Below are 17,446 nucleotides of genomic sequence, written 5' to 3'. Positions count from 1 at the left end.
CCGAGTAATTCTCAGTCCTTTACTTTTTTCCTCCTCTGTTTCCTTACAAATATTTGATTAAAACAGATGTTTCATGATGATTCCACACTGGTGTGAATGGAGAGAAGTTGGAGAACTGCTGGCTCCTTTTTCATTTGCATCTTATTGCTAATAAGAGGCTTAAAAAAAAAAAGGGGGAATGCAGCTATTTAAGATAAAGGGGGGAAATGTTAAGCAAGATAATTAAAATGAAGCAGAAAAATGTTGTTTGAACAAGAAGTGTTGCAACAGCAATGATTGACTTCTCATTAAGAAACTGGGCCAGAACAAAACCTTGCGGCCTCCTCCAGGACCAACATTGCTCACCTGCCTGATCTAGAGGGGCACTAGGTTCTGGTGGACTATTTGAAGCACATGTGGGTCACAGCTGGTAGCTAGCAGAAAGATGTCAGAAGGGTGTCACCAGAACACAACCAAAAGGTCACAAAATCAAGCAGGGAACTATTTGCTGGATCTCTTGAAGTGAATGCCAATCTGGGAGATCTGCCAGGGTGCAGCTGTAGTAGTAATTTTAAAGGTGGCAAATTCTGTTTGACAAACTACACCAGACTTCAACACGAACATAAAATTCAAAAGCCCAAAACAGCAGAAAATAAATGACAAAACGAATGAGGGCTCAGCATGGGATACAGTGTAGGAACCAAAAAAAAAAAAAATGTATTTAGAAGCAGAGGAGGACAGAAATGTGCAACACGGGCTCCATTAGCTCTGAATGCCATGCTGCCGAGGAAGACTATGTTTAAACGGACCTTAACATTTATTTAATGCACATATTAGATTTAAATACATAAAGTACCCCTTGTAAATGAAAATTACTTGAAGTACAAAATTTAAACAAAAAAAAAAAAAAAAAAGGTGGTGACGACTTTAGGAAGGCAGAAGGAAACAAAGGGGCATGGGCCAAAAAGGGTCTCAACAGGTAGGAAACCTGTATTAAATTTTACAAAGAAAAAAATTTTTGCAGAAAAAGATCATTAAATATCTACTTTTATTTAAAGCTATTTTTTTTTTTTAATTTCGAAAAAAAAACAATAAAACTGAAGGCTGAAGTACAAATCCCTACGTTTGAAAGTGTAAAACATTCCAGTGATGCACATACAAAAACAGGGGAACACATTTTAGGTTAAAAACAGTAGGAATATACAGAGGTAAAGAGTCCTTTAATAAGTTAACGGCTTAACAAAAACAAAAAAAAAAAAATACTTCTTATAAACCATGTGCTAAGTGATTACTTACTGTAATGCTTCTGTTTTGGGGGTCTCTATCAGCTATTGCACATATAAGAACTTAAGCCATAATGAAAAGTGGCACAGAAATATGAAGCCCTACAGCATCACCCCTAAATACTCTGCACTATACATTACCTGCCAGCACGTTATCAGTCTTTTCACAAATAGCCGAGTAGTAGGGTGGGACCATGTCACCATCGCCCGGGGTCATGTCAGAAGAGCTAAGTGCATTATCGGGGGAATCCTCATTTGAGTCCTCGCTTGGCAAATCCTGATGCAGCATTCCAGGGCTTGCCATGGGACAGTCCGTTTCAAAATTTCCTAGCATGCTGGCAAAAGTGGTCTTGGGACAGGACATGTACTCGCAGTCTTCGTCCCCATCTGGGTTTAGGCAGAGCTGCTGGGGAACCATCTTGCAGGAGACATCTTCCAAGGGAAGTAGATCCACATTCTGGTCAGAGTCATTATATGTAGGTGCCACTCTCTCCATGGATTCCTGGGCGAAATCCTCAGCAGGGGGGTGGTGGTGGTGGTGGTGCTGCTGCTGCTCCTCCTCCTGGAGCTTTAGCTCCTTTATCAACGTAGGATCTGCACCTTCCTCCAGCAGCTGGTCTTCATTCTCAAGAGAGAAGATACCAGGACTCTTGCCACAGCTTTCTGCAGTGGAATGGGCATTTGAAGTGCTATCAAAAACATAGGAGGCTACTGAATTGGCAGAATGGGGGGTGTCTGCGCCCCCTGCATCAGCAGACATCAGATGTTCCTCCGTTTCATCCACAGACTGAAGTTCAGTCTGGATCTTATTCTCCTGGGCAGCGGCGGCAGCCGCTGCCGCCAAGAGTTTTCCTTTCTCTTCAAAGGCAAGGTTATCAATGCCATTAAAATCCATCGCTCCTGGATCATTAATCAGCATTTCTCCCTCGGTATCTGAATGATCATCCTCCTCTTCTGTTATGTCCTCAGAGGAGGATGCCGGTTCTGTTGGAGGGTCCCCCAAAATCTCATCGGCAGGTAGTGTTTCTGCCTCGTCATCTCCTTTGTCCAAGTGAATCCCCAAATCCTGATCAATGGGAAGCTCTTCCACGGGGCTGTTAGCCTGGTCAATTGGAGGAACTCCAGCTACTTTTTCATCCGATCTCGATTCCACTCCCGAGCTGCTGTCAAAGTCTTTAAGTTCTTCAGGAGTGCTTGTCTCACTGCTGCTCTGAGCTGCGAGCTCTGGCCCACTCAGCGTACTCGACTTAGACAGGCCCTTTTCATGCTCTGGCTCTGGAGGCGGCGGAGGAGACGAATGGTACCTTTTAGATTCGTCGGGGTAAGGATCAAACTCGAGCGTAGTGTCGCTGCTGCCAGCGGCCCCCTGACACTTTTCTAACTGGAGGGCAATAAGATCTTCTCTTTTGGAACATTGCTCGATTACAGACTCGACCAGCAAAGACGGCGGCTCACTTGCCACTTCATATGGGTCCAGAACAGAGTGCAAATCTTGATATTCAGTAGCAAGGGGTTCATTCGCAGCAGAAGAAAACTCGTCTAATACACTGACGGGATTAAAATTGGACTCCTCTGACCAAGCAGCCACTGCAGATTGAGAACAACTATCTTGACTGGCAGACCAAGGAGCATCACTCTGTTCTGGTAGCTCTGTTGTACAAAAGTCGGCTTCTTTCTTGCTCATCGCCTGAGCTAAATCACTCTCATGTTCCTGAGGAGGAACCCACGCTTCAGCAGCTGAGCCAATGTTGGGCACATTCTGAAAATCTGATGCATTGTGCAACTCTAGTAAATCGACCAGGCTATGGCAGACCCTTTGCTCATCTTGTAGCACATCTAAACTAGGAGCCACCGTAGCCAAAGCAGCATCTACATGAATGGGGGTCAAGTTATTGAGATTTGTTGCTTGCATAATGTGCTCTAGTTCCCGGGGCATTTCTTCTTCTTCAAAGTCTTCATCTTCAGGATTACCACAACTCTCATGACCGCTTTCTGTAACCACCTCACTCACCATCTCCACATCTTCATCCTCCTCCTGATCAACATCCTCTGCACCTTCAACTTTCTCAGACCCAACATCCATTTCACATTCTCTGTCTTCAAGGTCCATCTCCGGGTTAGCTTCTTGGAGGACTGCGTCTCTTTGCTGGTCCAAATCATCCTGGATATCAGGCACAATTTCAATGTCTGGAGAACCTCCACGGCCAACCTCATTCAGATCGTCCATACTTTCTAGCATGCCTGCATTTGACTCGGGGGCACTAAGTTCAGACATGCAGGGATGACTGACGTCTTCAGAATCCATTTCTGAAACCATCCCATGGTGAAGATCCATTCCAGACATCTCACTTTTTTCCATATATTCAGTTGGTTCTGCCATCGTTCTAGACTCTGTTACGGGGGCATCACTCATTTCTGATACCGACACCCTGCTGTCTTCTGAATGGTCGTCATCATCATTGTTAATTTCGGTATCCGCTTTTTCAATCTCGCTCTTGTCGATATTCATTTCCAATTCTACAAGTACATTTTCGTCAGGCAAGGCAGACTGCGGCTTTTCAGGTCCCTTAAGTAAGTCGTCATGCAAAGACTCCATTTCAGTCATAGCAGCATCTGACAGGTCAGCGAGTAGAACTTTGTTAGATTCCCTTTGTTCCTCAAACATAGGCACATCTGGTGAGTGGAGAGATTCAGGACTTTCAACTACAGGCACATCTTCTTGCAGAGGTGTTACAACAGTCTCAACTCTATGCTCGCCCAAAACTTCTGGTGTAGCAAATTGGTGAACTTCAGTTACCTCACTAAGATCAAGTAAGGGTTCTCTGACAGCAGCCGAGTGATCTTCTAAGACATCGGGTTCCTGGAGCTCCAGAATTGGTTTTTCAGGGATGGGGGTTTCATTGTCTCCTTGCTTTTCTACTGTGGTTTCTTTAAGTGATGCTGGAACTTCAATCACAGATTCTTGATGTGCCTCTGTGAGGTCTGAATTCTGCACTTCCAAGGGTGTCTCTAAAACAACAAGTGGAGTCTCCTGTGGAAGGTCCCCCAGATCAGGAACAACAGGCTGAACTTCTGCAATTTGAACTGCAGGTTCCTCAGGAACTTTAGAGGTGGTTTCCAACACATCTTGTGGAACAGCATTTTCATTCAGACTCTCAAGCACGGTTTCTGAGGTTTGTGCTTCAACCACTGGCACAGCTTCTGGAGTGGCTGTAACTTCTTCAGAAGTAGCAGGAGGTTGGGCTTCTTTTGTGGCTGTCCCGCCGCTCATGATGGGTTGTACGGACTGTGTGGGTTTTGCCAGGCGTTTAACTGGCATTGGGGCACTGCTACCAATGGTCTTCTTTGGACTGGGAGAAGCAGTCTTCATCAGGCCCGCTCTGGATGGAGTACGAGGGCTTGCAGTGGTTTTCAAAGGGGAAGGCTGAGTCTTGGACTCCTGCTGGATCTTTGCCTTGACTTTCTCAGTTGCTTTAGGAGTGGCAGATAAACGCTTGGTTTCTGTATTTGTGGCTGGGACAGCTGAAGCTACCTTTGGGGTTTCACTTTTTGAAGGTTTGATTGGAGCAGTAGCAGCTATGGGCTTCTTAGCAATGGAGACTTTGGAGGCATCGGGGACTAGGGAAAAAAAAAAATATACAAGGAGATCTCAGTAATAATGATCAAAAAACAGTATTACTTCAGAGCTTCAGATTCCTGAACATGCACAAAACACTGGCAGTGTTTTATTTTCTGAAGAATTAAATTTGAACTTTTCAGCCAAAAAAAAAGCAAATTGACATGTTACACAGCTATTAAGTTTTACATGATATATGCAAAGAAAACTTAACCATACAGCATAATTTAAATAGGGGGCTTGGATAAAGCTGCAGCATAAATGGCAGTAAAGCAGCTAGTGATTTTTGTTTAAAGTTAAAAGCATAACTATCGTATATACTCGCGTTTAAGTTCTCCCACGGATAAGTCGGGGCTTGATTTTACAGTATAATTTCTGGTATTTTATAATGTCGGTTGTATAAGTCGAATGCAAAAAACTCGCACTATTGGTCCAAGAGATGATACGTTAACGCCCACCTAAGAGAGTCACTAAGGAGCACACGGCCTCTAACACTTCCGCCCCCCCAATGTATTGTGCCTACTTGACCACACGGTAATACCCAAACGACTCCGAAGCAACGTTTGCACCAATTTGTGTTTTTTGTATCTCACACCCTCATACACCTTTATCGTAAGAGCACCCCTTATCTACGGTGGAGCTTCGATCAGAAGAAAATAAGAATTTGGTTTTAAATTAAATGTCATTGAAGTGGCGAAAGGTATTGGCAACTGTGATGCTGCTACAACATTCGAGGTATCCTGAGAAACTGGAGGAGGCAAGAAGATGTAAAAAAATAAATAACGACCGTATATACTCGCAGGTAAGTCGGGACTTGATTTTATCGTATAATTTATGGTATTTTATAATGTTGGTCGTACAAGTCGAATGTAGAAGACTCACACTATTGGTCCAAGAGTTGATATGCTAATGCCCACCTGAGAGAATAACCATGGGGCACACTGCATTTCTTCTATGTGGGTGTGGCAACGCGCTGTATCAAGAGTGTGCTCCTAACCTCTCAACTCTCTCTATTGTGCCTACGTGACCACACAGTAATACCCAAACTATTCCGAAGAGACATCTGTGCCGATTTGCGTTTTTTGCATTTCACACCCTCATACACCTTTATCGTAAGGGCATCCGATATCTATTAAATTAAAAGTCAAAGTGGCGAAAAAAATTGGTAACTGCAATGCTGCTGCAAAATTCAGTGTGTCTGAGAAACTGATGTGAGATTGGAGGAGGCAAGACAGTTTGTGTTGTGTTTGTGAACGGGCATATCAGTCGGGGTCCAATTTTATGATCGATTTTTCGGGTTTGACTACCTGACTTACACACGGGTATATAAAGGTAAACCCCAGAATCTACACTCCATGTATTTTGTTAAAGGGAAAGAGGCAAACAAGTAGCATACAAGACCGCATATTAAGTCACTGGGGCAGAGTCCCAGAGGGTCTGTGGGTCAGAAGCAGTTTAGATCGGTCCTTACCACTTAAGTGAACTGCCCAACAAAAATCTGTTCACTGGAGTCTTGCAGTTAAAGGACAAGTATGGCATTTTTCAAATCAAAGTTTTTTTTCTCAGACCAGATGTGTGTAAAATAAATTATATATATATATATCTTCTTTTCTCTACCCTAGCGACCCGCTTCTTCTCTTCTTTCATCACCATCTTTTCACATTAAAACTGATGAATTCAGTGTTTGTGTTGCGATTACTTAATACGTTTCCTTAATTTTTCCACTTAAGCTGGTACTTAAGTCTTCAATCTGCCTCAAGAATGATATTTTTTTTTTTTTTTTAATATCAAGAGGTAGGAGAAGTGATGGCAAAAGGTGGTAGGGATGAGAACGGCGCCCGTACGCGTGTTGCCGAGAGTCTACTCTACAATGAAATAAGGAATAACCTTGGAGGTCAATCACCACCCCGAAAGCGGACAGTAATGGTCACGTAGTATATGTGTACGAAATTTCAGGTCAATAGTTCAAACGGTTTGTGAACTACAGGCGATTTAAAAACCTTGGACAGAAACCGATAGTCACATTAGCGTATTATATAAAAGAACATGTTGATATACAACTGGGTTAAAAAAAAAAAAAAAAAGCTAAATACAGAAATCTCACAATAAAGAAATAGCATTTTGTTACATGTTTTACATAATGAATCTGCCCATTAGTACACGCGGAGTGATGCATGTTGATACTCTGCAGGGTAGCACTTAATCCATACACAAAGAATGGGCACGAATAAAAATTTTATTGCATATCAGGACAACTTCAACAACATATTCATAATGACGGCTTCAAGGTAAAGTGCCCTGTATACGTGTCCCCCACCCCATGGTGAGCAAATGCAAAGTCAACTGCAGTAATACTAGAAAGCAAAACAGTCTGTCCTGCCTTCTCTTTTTCAACTGATGCACCTCATTTTAGGCAAAAATCACTTCAAGTATTTGTAGGTTAGGAGGCCTTTAGTGTCGGTTACCTTTCTTGTTTGCAGGTGCAGATGAGGGCTTTGAAGCCACTGCTGCGGTTCTGGCACTAGATGGCGCTGTACTCCCCACTTTGGCTGAAGCAGGCTTAGGAGCTGGCGGCTTGGATGTTGCATTACTAGTTGGGCGAGTCGCTGCTTGGGAAGAGCCAACAGGTCTGCAGGAGAACATAGAAAGAGCAGCGTTAAAAAAAGGGGGGCAAGAAGCAAACTGTTATTACTACCCGTGCCAAGACAAACTGATGAATATTGACACTATTAAAACACACACATGGTAAATAAATTAAAATGGTTATCAGCTGCTTTGAAGGCTGAAATAAAAAAGAAACAGCAAAAGGTATAATCAAATCTGTTAATTTCCAAAGGCGAGCCTTAAACGTGTTAGGAAACTCGTGACAAACAGAAAAAGGGCACTGCCAACATCTCAGTCCTTTTTCTACCACCTATTTGAATTAAACCTAAAATACACTTTAGTCATACATTCTGTAGGATGTTTTATGTAAAACTAACAAAAAAAAAATTCTATTCCAAATAGCAATTCTAATATTGTAACCATATTAATCTTTATATGAAGACAAGCTGGAGATAATTGAACACTGAGGGGAGCACTCGAGTCTGAAGAAGCAATCACAACAGCAGCTTTTCTTACAGCAACATCCCAGCCATGGAGTCCTTGAGCAAAACAATTCTGCTGAAAGAGAGCTGTGTACATTTATTTATTTATTTAAATCAATACTTTCATGTTAGTGAAACTAATTTCTGAAAGGTGCCACTAACATGTTAAAAAAAAAAAACACAAAAGAATCAGGCATATACAAAATGAGGCATACATAAGTAAACACGCGTAATCTCCTGAATTTCTTCCCACCACTTGGGTATTTATTTCAATCCGCATTCACTCTGCCTCTTGCACTGTGGTGGTTTTAAAATCCAAGCCAGTTACCAGAGCTGGCCATTCTATTTTCTGCAGGAACATCAGGCTTGAACTCCAGTATCTCTTGGCTTCCCTACATTTTGCACCTTTGAGCCATTACTTACCTTCAAAAAAACACCAGATTTCTAACGTAGCTATCAAACTGCCCATTATGTAAGAGGGAAAATGGATCCCCAAACACGGATGGCAGGCCAAGGACACCTGCCAAGTCTCCTGCTACCATATTGGAGGAACAATGGACACTTCTGCCTGGGCTGCTTCATATACCTACTGGTGCCCCTGCCTACACTGTCAAGTACTGGACCAGAGCCGCTGCTTGGGGGATTTGGTCCCATGTAATGCAAATCTAGAGGGGCACTCGACAGACATTCTCCTGGCAGTTGGGCACCTTTTCTTAAGAGCATTTAAAAACAAAACTAGTTGGGTATTTTGGTGAAATATAAAGCTTTCCTATTAAACAAAACTGATTTAAAAAGGCCAGGATTTGACAGAAAATGCACCATTTTTCTTTTATAATATGTATAAAGAAAATTTGAGAATTAAAATGTGTTTAAAAAAAAAAAAAAAAGTCTTGTAAATCAATAATTCACACAACCTTTTTAAAAAAGGCTCATTGTTACTATATGAAGTCTAACATTGTACATAGACAATGGTATGCCGCACAATCTTCACTTGTGACCAAGCAGGACTTGAATGTTCCACGTACCTCAGAACGACATTACGATAATAAACCACACCGAAATGTTTCAAGTGCGTAATGTCCATGCCCCAAAGCAGTGGTTCTCAAACTCTGGGGCGGGCCCCCCTAGGGGGGCGCAAAGATGTGAAAAAAAAGAAAACAGGAATCAAAAATATGAAAAATACATATATTGAAACCAAAACTAATTAACTTAAACTACATTCTGATACTAGAAAAATATAGCGTCAGATAAATGTCGATATAAGTAGGTATACATCAGACTTCCAATACGACTCGGAGTCCTGCCACGTGCAAAAGTTTGCTGATGACACTGCTATTGTGGGCTGCATCAGGAGTGGGCAGGAGGAGGAGTATAGGAACCTAATCAAGGACTTTGTTAAATGGTGCGACTCAAACCACTTACACCTGAACACCAGCAAGACCAAGGAGCTGGTGGTGGATTTTAGGAGGCCTAGGCCCCTCATGGACCCTGTGATCATCAGAGGTGACTGTGCAGAGGGTGCAGACCTGTAAATACCTGGGAGTGCAGCTGGATGATAAATTGGACTGGAATGCCAATACTGATGTTCTGTGTAAGAGAGGACAGAGCAGACTATACTTTGAGAAGGTTGGCATCCTTCAACATCTGCAGTAAGATGCTGCAGATGTTCTACCAGACGGTTGTGGCGAGTGCCCTCTTCTACGCGGTGGTGTGCTGGGGTGGCAGCATAAAGATGAGACGCCTCACGCCTGGACAAACTTGTTAAGAAGGCAGGCTCTATTGTAGGGTTAAAGTTGGACAGTTTAACATCTGTGGCAGAGCGACGGGCATTGAGCAAATTCCTGTCAATCATGAAGAATCCACTGCATCCACTGAACAGGATCATCTCCAGACAGAGGAGCAGCTTCAGGACAGACTTTTGTCACCGTCCTGCTCCACTGACAGACTGAGGAGACCCCACACTATGCGACTCTTAAGTTCCACCCGGGGGAGTAAATGCGAACATTAATTTTATTTCAATTTTTTTCATTTTTATTACTATTTAATTTAATATTGTTTCTTTGTAGCAGTATACTGCTGCTGGATTATGTGAATTTCCCCTTGGGATTAATAAAGTATCTATCTAATAAAATATGCACCTATGATATATCATTAATTAAAGAACAAAATGGTATTAGTGGGCTCCTTTCAAAAAAAACGTTAGGGGGCGCGATTAAATCGGTTATGAAAACTTGGGTTGCAAATACTTAAAGGTTGAGAAATGCTGCCGCAAAGCTTGCTGGTAAAACCAGGGACTGAAATCCACACTAAGCGAAGTCAGTTATGCGCCAAATCGAGATGCTCTGCGATATACAAGTGTTTTTAGAAATTTAGAACCTCAGCAAGTGTAATCCAGACATCTCGTAGGAGTTAAAACCAAACAAAAATGCAATTTAGTCTTCATTATCCACATGTACATTTTATTAAAGTTGGCTTTTTTTGGAAAACAATGTCAGCAAATATTCTTGTGGTAAATTTGGCGAGAGGGTGCTCTGTCACTTAACACTGGTAAAGGCCGAGCTGCCGCACAACTTTAGACTCTGCGGCTCACAACATACCAGCAAATTATTAAACTTGCATCAACTCATCCCCAGGCGGGCAGAAAGATTGTAAAGGAGTTGAAATGTTCCGATTTTTTGAAACCACACAACTCCTTTTGAATGCTTCAAATAATCATGGCAAGGCGAGCCAAGACGACCACCCTCTAAAAGAAATGAGCTTTCACTTACAGTCCTGTATGCCATTTGAAAGGCTACATCAAGATGCAAGTTGTCACTACTGCTTTATGAAAAACACTCCAAAAACGTCCTACTAGGCTGCATTACCTTTCAATTTCTGCAAATAAAATTTCTGTCCAAGCTGACAAACCTGGGGCATCACCACATGGGCAGACACTTTCACTATTTTAGCTGTTCATCCTAATCTCCAGCTGCTCCAGAGGTCCAATTACACCATCAATTTGATGGGGGAAGAAAAAAAAAAAAAAAAGTTCACTTCAGCAAGCCTTGGGATATTTTCCAGTCAGCACATACCAAACGTTTGAAAATTTTCTTGCTTTCGGTTAATCAAGATTCAAGTGAAGTTAGCTTAGGGCTACAAGATAACCAGAGTATTGAGTCAGAAACAAAGGTAAACTTGCTTTTAAAACTAGGAGTGTTATTTTAATATACCAAAACAGCAAGGTTAAAGACTATTGTAAGCTGAAGATTTCAAGTAATGCTTAAAACAAAAAAAAGATCACTTAAAATAAGTTTGCCCACAGCCCACTGGCTGCTGTAAGATAGAGCAACTACTTAAACGTCTACAGCAGGGGTGTCAAACTCCATACCTGGTGGGCCGTAGTAGCTGCAGCTTTTCATTCTAACCCCTTTCCTAATCGGTGACCAGTTTTCACTGCTAATTAACTCCTATTCCCTTCATTTTAATAGCCCTGATTTTAAGGATTCAGTCCTCTAAATTGATTTGTTTCTCCATTAAATGGCGGCCAAACAGAAATAAAATGTGAAACGAGCCAAAAGATGACCAGCTAAAATCAGAGATTCAAACTCCAACCAATTGCACTCCAGCCATTTTCTTAAAGAAGAGGCTGAATTAACAGTTTGAATTGGCTTCTCATTAATTCCATGGCTTGTTGCAGTTCTCATCATGCTACAGCAGACATTTCCAAAACTGTTGATTTAGATCAACCTCACCGAGACCTTCACCTTTTATTTTCAGATATTGTGTGATGGGCACAGGGGAGCTGGTCACGTGGCAGCTTGTGTTGTGTCTCATTATTATTTGGCTGCTAATTAAAGAAAGACACACAACTAAGGGGGCCCGAGTCAAGTTAATTAATACTAAAGCAAAAGTTAATCCGCAGCAAAAACTGGTCACTAATGAAGGTGGTTAGAATGAAAACCTGCAGGCACTGCGACCCTCCAGGCCTGGAGTTCGACACCCGTGGTCTACAGGTTTGTGCAGACAGCACACATTAAACCAACCATCTTATTGGTTTTAGCAAATATTTGAATTATATACATACCCCCCAATGTTTTATATACTTTATACCCATGCGGACACACACACACCCCCCAATGCACGTCATTAGGATTTCTAAAGTGCTACAACAACAATGAAATGACAAACCAAGTATCCATGCCACAGAAGCAAGACTGCCCACCCAACAGAATGTGGTTTGCTGTGTGGCAATTTTTCCTATGACTCTCAGAAACACAAGCAGCATGCAGTGTTTGTACTTGTTCTGGTTGGCAGGGGCAAAACTTTAAAACTCATTTTAACTGCTGATCAAGAAAAACCACACGCACACTACGTGGACAAGCAGTCGGCCTTCCTCAATGCTAAAGAGGAAATCTCTGCATCATCTGCACCACGGCCTGCTGCTCCTTTGTCAGCAGAGATGTATTTGGGAAAGCAAGAGTCATACTTACCTTACCACTCCGATTCTCTTGCTACAGTGCACTTTTAAAACTAAGGAGTAAAGTTAAGATTTGTTCCTGAAACTACATTTGCAAAGGCCTAAATATGAAAAGGGGATAATGCTTTTCATTTAAAGCAACGTAAAAAACAAACTTGTCTGCAATTTTAGCACTTAAAATAAATTTAAACAATGGCAGGACAGATATCAGCATATGCCACTAAGGTAAAATTCAACTAATCAGTACTGCCCCAGAATTTACATATTTGGTGCATCAGTAGTTTCCCTACTTGCAGTGGTTATTTAGGGTAAGGTTGTAATACATTGTGAATCTCCTATGTCACACTTTGTGCCCATCAGTATTCCGTAATGCTTATTTGCCTATGTATTCTTGGAAAATTGTTTCCCATTCAGTTTTTAAATGCTGTTACTTCAGTTTCTTAACTTTAGTACAGTAACTGTAAAGAATTTGCCTTCACGTTACTCAAAAGACAAATTACCCAACCTCCAAAAGGGCACCACCCTGTTTGTATGGAGTTTCCTCTCGATTGTACCAGCAAGTCTGTCCATCTTTTACCTGAAACCAAAGTATTTGTTATATTAGGATAACCCAGTAGGAATAGCATCACTTTTACAGGAATGTGGGGCAAAGGGGTTTGCTTTTCTTAAGCTGCCAATCTCCAAATACACTAATACTTTACATAATGCAGCGATTCCCAATGAGTGGGGCAATTTGATTTTTTTAGGAGGCAATTTGAGAATTTAGGTAATTTATATAATGCAAAAACAAGTTCACGGTTAAAAAAAAATGATAGAAAAAACCAATTTTATTTTTATATATTTATATAAACATAGTAGGGACAGTGAAGAACCTTTTATGATTTTACAACCGGCTTGGGTTTTTCTACTTAGAAATCATTTTTACCATTAAAATATGAATTGTAACAATAATTATAAAATTTTCCAATATAAAATGATCAAAATATTAGAAAAGGCCGTCATTAAATTTTGCATATTTATGAATACCACTCCTCTTACACATTTTCAAAACTATTTTCATATTACTTCATATTTTAACAATTTCTAAGTGATATCTGTGTCAGTACTCAAACTTTCCTTTCCTTCTTTTGTTTCCATGTTCTTGATTAGACCAAATGAATGACATTATGGGCTTCCTCCACATGAGGAGTAGTTCACTTTTTGAATAGGTAATAAGGTATATGTTACACCGGGGTTCCAAAACTCTACTGGACCCTTCAGCAAGGCCCTTAACCTTCAATTGCTCCAGGGGTGCTGTACAGTGGCTGACCATGCGCTCTGACCCCAAGGGATATGCAAAAACAAACAAATTCCTAATACAAGAAAATAAGGTGAAATAAAACAAAAATCATGATTATAAAGAGGCCTAGGTGGGGCACCACTGACAATGTGACACAGGTCCAGTTTTATAGCACTCACGTCTGGCAAGAAAAAGCTGGCTTGCAGACAACTTTTTTGTGGCTGTGGAAAGCATAAAAGTGGCTCCTATTGGCCAGATCAAACTCATCATATTTAGTCGCTGAACAGCAACAATGATCGAGGTGTTTATATCTATGACAAAGATTTACGCTACTGTATCTGACCACATTCAGAGTGGGGTGTGTGTGGGTCCGGAAGCAAATCCATCGACAAGATGGCTCACAAACAAATCAGTCAACAGAAATAAAACAAAGGACACTTACTAGCATTGTAAAATGTCATATGCTTATTGAACTGTTGGAGGAAAGTCACCCCAGAATGTGTTTAGAGGCAACTATAGTATAGAGAAAATACTGTGACAAAGTTACCAAAATAAAAAAATTCACAGCTTTGTCTCCAGCACGACTCTAAAATGTTGTCATCTAAGTTTAGGCTCAGCCCACTACATCACAAGGACTTCAGACATGTTAACTACTCGGACGTTACTGACAGGAGGACTGCTACAAGCACCCCTGACAATCATTCTGAGGAGATCTTACATATATGAGAACTACTGTATTTCCGCCGTATGTTTAATGTCCACAGTCGCATACAAGGCACCACTCCACCAGCAGCTGCGTGGCTATACCAGCAAGCTTAGCCAAGGCTCTTCTGTGCGAGAAGAACTTTTAAATGAAATGCGCCCAATTGCAGCAGGGGTGGGGTGGATATTAGTAAGATAAGAGGAATTTAAGGACAGCAGCAGTAAGTCGTACAGATTCTGCAATCAAACTCACAGCTTTGCTAAATGGCTGCTACAGCTGTGCCAATGCATTCATTCAAGTGGCTTAACATTCTGGATGCCTGTTGGCGTGAACAGATATTTTCTTGCAATTGATCACCAAGCCTCAGAGGGTAATGGAGTTTTGACAACCTAACTGTATTCACTGCCCAGAGGTGCACATAATTTATTATGAAAAAGGGATTGGTTGCACTTAATCTCTCAAACAGGCTGCTTCCTCTCACCAGCTCTCAAGATCCTCTAGAAGCATCCTCTGTCCATCTCAAAAGTGTGACAAGCAAGATGAAAAATGATTTATAGGGAGCTTTCTCCCAACATATTTATAGAGAAACAAATAGGTCTTACAGGAACAAATTATTGAATTATTATTATAATTATTGAATAAGGCTTACAGGAACAAAATCAAAACACACGTGTTAAGTTTGTTTGTTTGTATGAAGATAACTGAATGGAACATTGGACATCCTCAAACCTTCGCCAGATATGATGGGTCAGCAGCTTTACCAAGAGTAGGAACACCCTGCACCGTTCCTTGACTAAGGACTGGTTTTGAAAATATATATGCTGTATGTTTATAGGCTGGTATACATCTGCTGATAGAGAACCAATTTAGCACCCAGACAGCTAACAAGTAAATACTGTTTGAAAGATGGCAAGTCAATTCAGCCCCACAACTTTTTTCCACTTCAGCACCCACTCCAGGTGCCATGCTGGACTAGTGAATGGGCCAACAACTCACCTGCTTGTCTTTGTAACTCCTGGTTTCTCAGTTTTAGCTCCTGCTGCAGGCCCCACGGTCGATTTAGAAGGAGCAGTGGAAGTGGTCTTTAGTGTTGAACTGGCTGAAAAAGAAGATATCAAAATTTCACTAAATACTGTAACAAAAGATTGGGTTGGTCTAAATCAGTTTATTCTCAAACAGCATAGTGCACCCTCTGAATAGTCTACTACTCTGTCTGAGCTATCTGGACAGCACACTGGCACTGCTGCTTCAGCTCCAGACCTTTGGACTCAAATTCCAGTACAACCCTAGCTTAGTTCCAAGACCTAGAATTCAATTCCTGGCTAGTCAGTATGCATCTGGAGTTTACTCGTGCTTCAAGTGTGTGCCTCCTCTGGGTGCTCTGGTTTACTTTCTGCATCCCAGCGTTAAGGGAACGCAATTCATGTACTGTTGGTGCCCAGTCTCAGCGTGTACCCAGGAGTTGGTTCTGCAATTAACTGGCAAATGTTCAGGGCTGGCACTTACTTTCTGAAGGCCATGGTTCCCCTAACCCTGTATTTTATTAAGCAGGTTTAATAATAGATGGAACTTCTGAAGTGAGGGCGGCACGGTGGCGCACTGGTAGCGCCGCTTCCTCACAGTAAGGAGACCCGGGTACGCTTCCTGGGTCTTCCCTGCATGGAGTTTGCAGGAGTTTCCTCCCACAGTCCAAAGACATGCAGGTTAGGCGCACTGTCAACCCTAAATTGTCCCTAGTGTGCCCTGCGGTGGGCTGGCACCCTGCCCGGGGTTTGTTTCTGCCTTGCGCCCTGGGATTGGCTCCAGCGGACACCCCCCCCGTGACCCTGTGTTAGGACCATGACTGACTGACTGACTTCTGAAGTGCATAAGGAAATATCTTAAAAATAATCTTGCAAAATAGCAATATCAACTTTTTTAAGTAACAGTTTGACAAATGACAAAGACATTGCCTGCTTTTAGATAAAAGTTACTTCTCCCACATTGTTTGTAGATGTAGCCAAGGAAAATGTAGTCCGGCATTTTCATGGAAAAACTCGATTAATTATTCAGACATTTTAACGGGGGGGGGGAGGATAACATTGAAATGCAAACAATATCAAAACGTACACAAACAAAACAAAAAAAAAAAATCTCAAGTTGTTTATGTCAAGTATCGGGTTGTACGCTCATGACATCCTAAACACGTGTATTATTGTAAAAATATTGCTAGATAATCCTCTCGTGAGTGAAAGAGCATGCTCAAACAAGAACGACCTTTTGAATTGGGGGGGGAAAGGAAAACAAACATGATCCTCGTTCATTGTCTGGAATCCTGCTCTGTAGCAGCTCATTCATTTGATACCACGACTCTTCATGTTGGTATTAATATACTGCTGAGCATAGTCTGAAAGGTGTATAAATCAAGAGAATTAAAAGGGAAAAAGGGAATAAAAGACAAATCGGGCAGAAAGTATGTGTTGCATTTGTTGATAACCAATTTGGCTCTGAAATCTGTACTAACCCTACTCTCTCTGCTGTTCTCCCCAACCCAGCCCATTCAACAACTGATCAAAGCAGCCTGCCACAGGCCCACATAACCGTCACCATCTAATTCTTCCATTTGTAGCCTGAAAACCATGAGGGCCGATTGAGATCATTGACGTTATGTAGAATGCGTAGAGGGTGCTGGGTGGTCTCGTGGCCTCATAACCCCTGCAGATTTTGTTTTTCCTCCTCCAGCCGTCTGGAGTTTTTTTTGTGTGTTTTTTTTCTGTCCTCCCTGGTCATTGGACCTTACTTAATTATCCGAGAATAAAAAGTATTACCTACTTTTATTGTTTATGAGGATGGATAAGATTAGAAACAAGGACGTTAGAGGGTCAGCTCAAGTTGGACGGTTGGGAGACAAAAGGCAGAGGTGCAAGATGCATTGGTTTGGACATGTGCAGAGGAGAGATGCTGGGTGTATTGGGTGAAGGGTGCTAAGGATAGAGCTGACAGGGAAGAGGAAAAGAGGAAGGCCTAAGAGGAGGTTTATGGATGTGGTGAGAGAGGACATGCAG

The 17,446-nt window shown here is 41.7% G+C and overlaps 1 protein-coding gene across 4 annotated transcripts in view; it reads right to left on the bottom strand.

The window, feature by feature from the left end:
- Positions 1-17,446, bottom strand: part of si:ch211-214c7.4 — a 52,863-nt gene that overhangs the window by 10,831 nt on the left and 24,586 nt on the right. For all 4 annotated transcript variants that reach the window (XM_039770436.1, XM_039770438.1, XM_039770439.1 and 1 more), the window contains exons 3-5: positions 15,399-15,501; positions 7,344-7,507; positions 1,404-4,880 (exon numbers count right to left, since the gene is read on the bottom strand). In XM_039770436.1, coding sequence (XP_039626370.1) covers positions 1,404-4,880; positions 7,344-7,507; positions 15,399-15,501 — 3,744 coding nt within the window. The remainder of the gene's footprint in view (positions 1-1,403; positions 4,881-7,343; positions 7,508-15,398; positions 15,502-17,446) is intronic.

This window comes from Polypterus senegalus, chromosome 12 (genome assembly GCF_016835505.1).
Source record: "Polypterus senegalus isolate Bchr_013 chromosome 12, ASM1683550v1, whole genome shotgun sequence".
NCBI classification, from domain to species: domain Eukaryota; kingdom Metazoa; phylum Chordata; class Cladistia; order Polypteriformes; family Polypteridae; genus Polypterus; species Polypterus senegalus.
The sequence above is the reverse complement of the archived record's forward strand: the minus strand, read 5'-3'. Positions and strand labels throughout refer to the sequence as shown.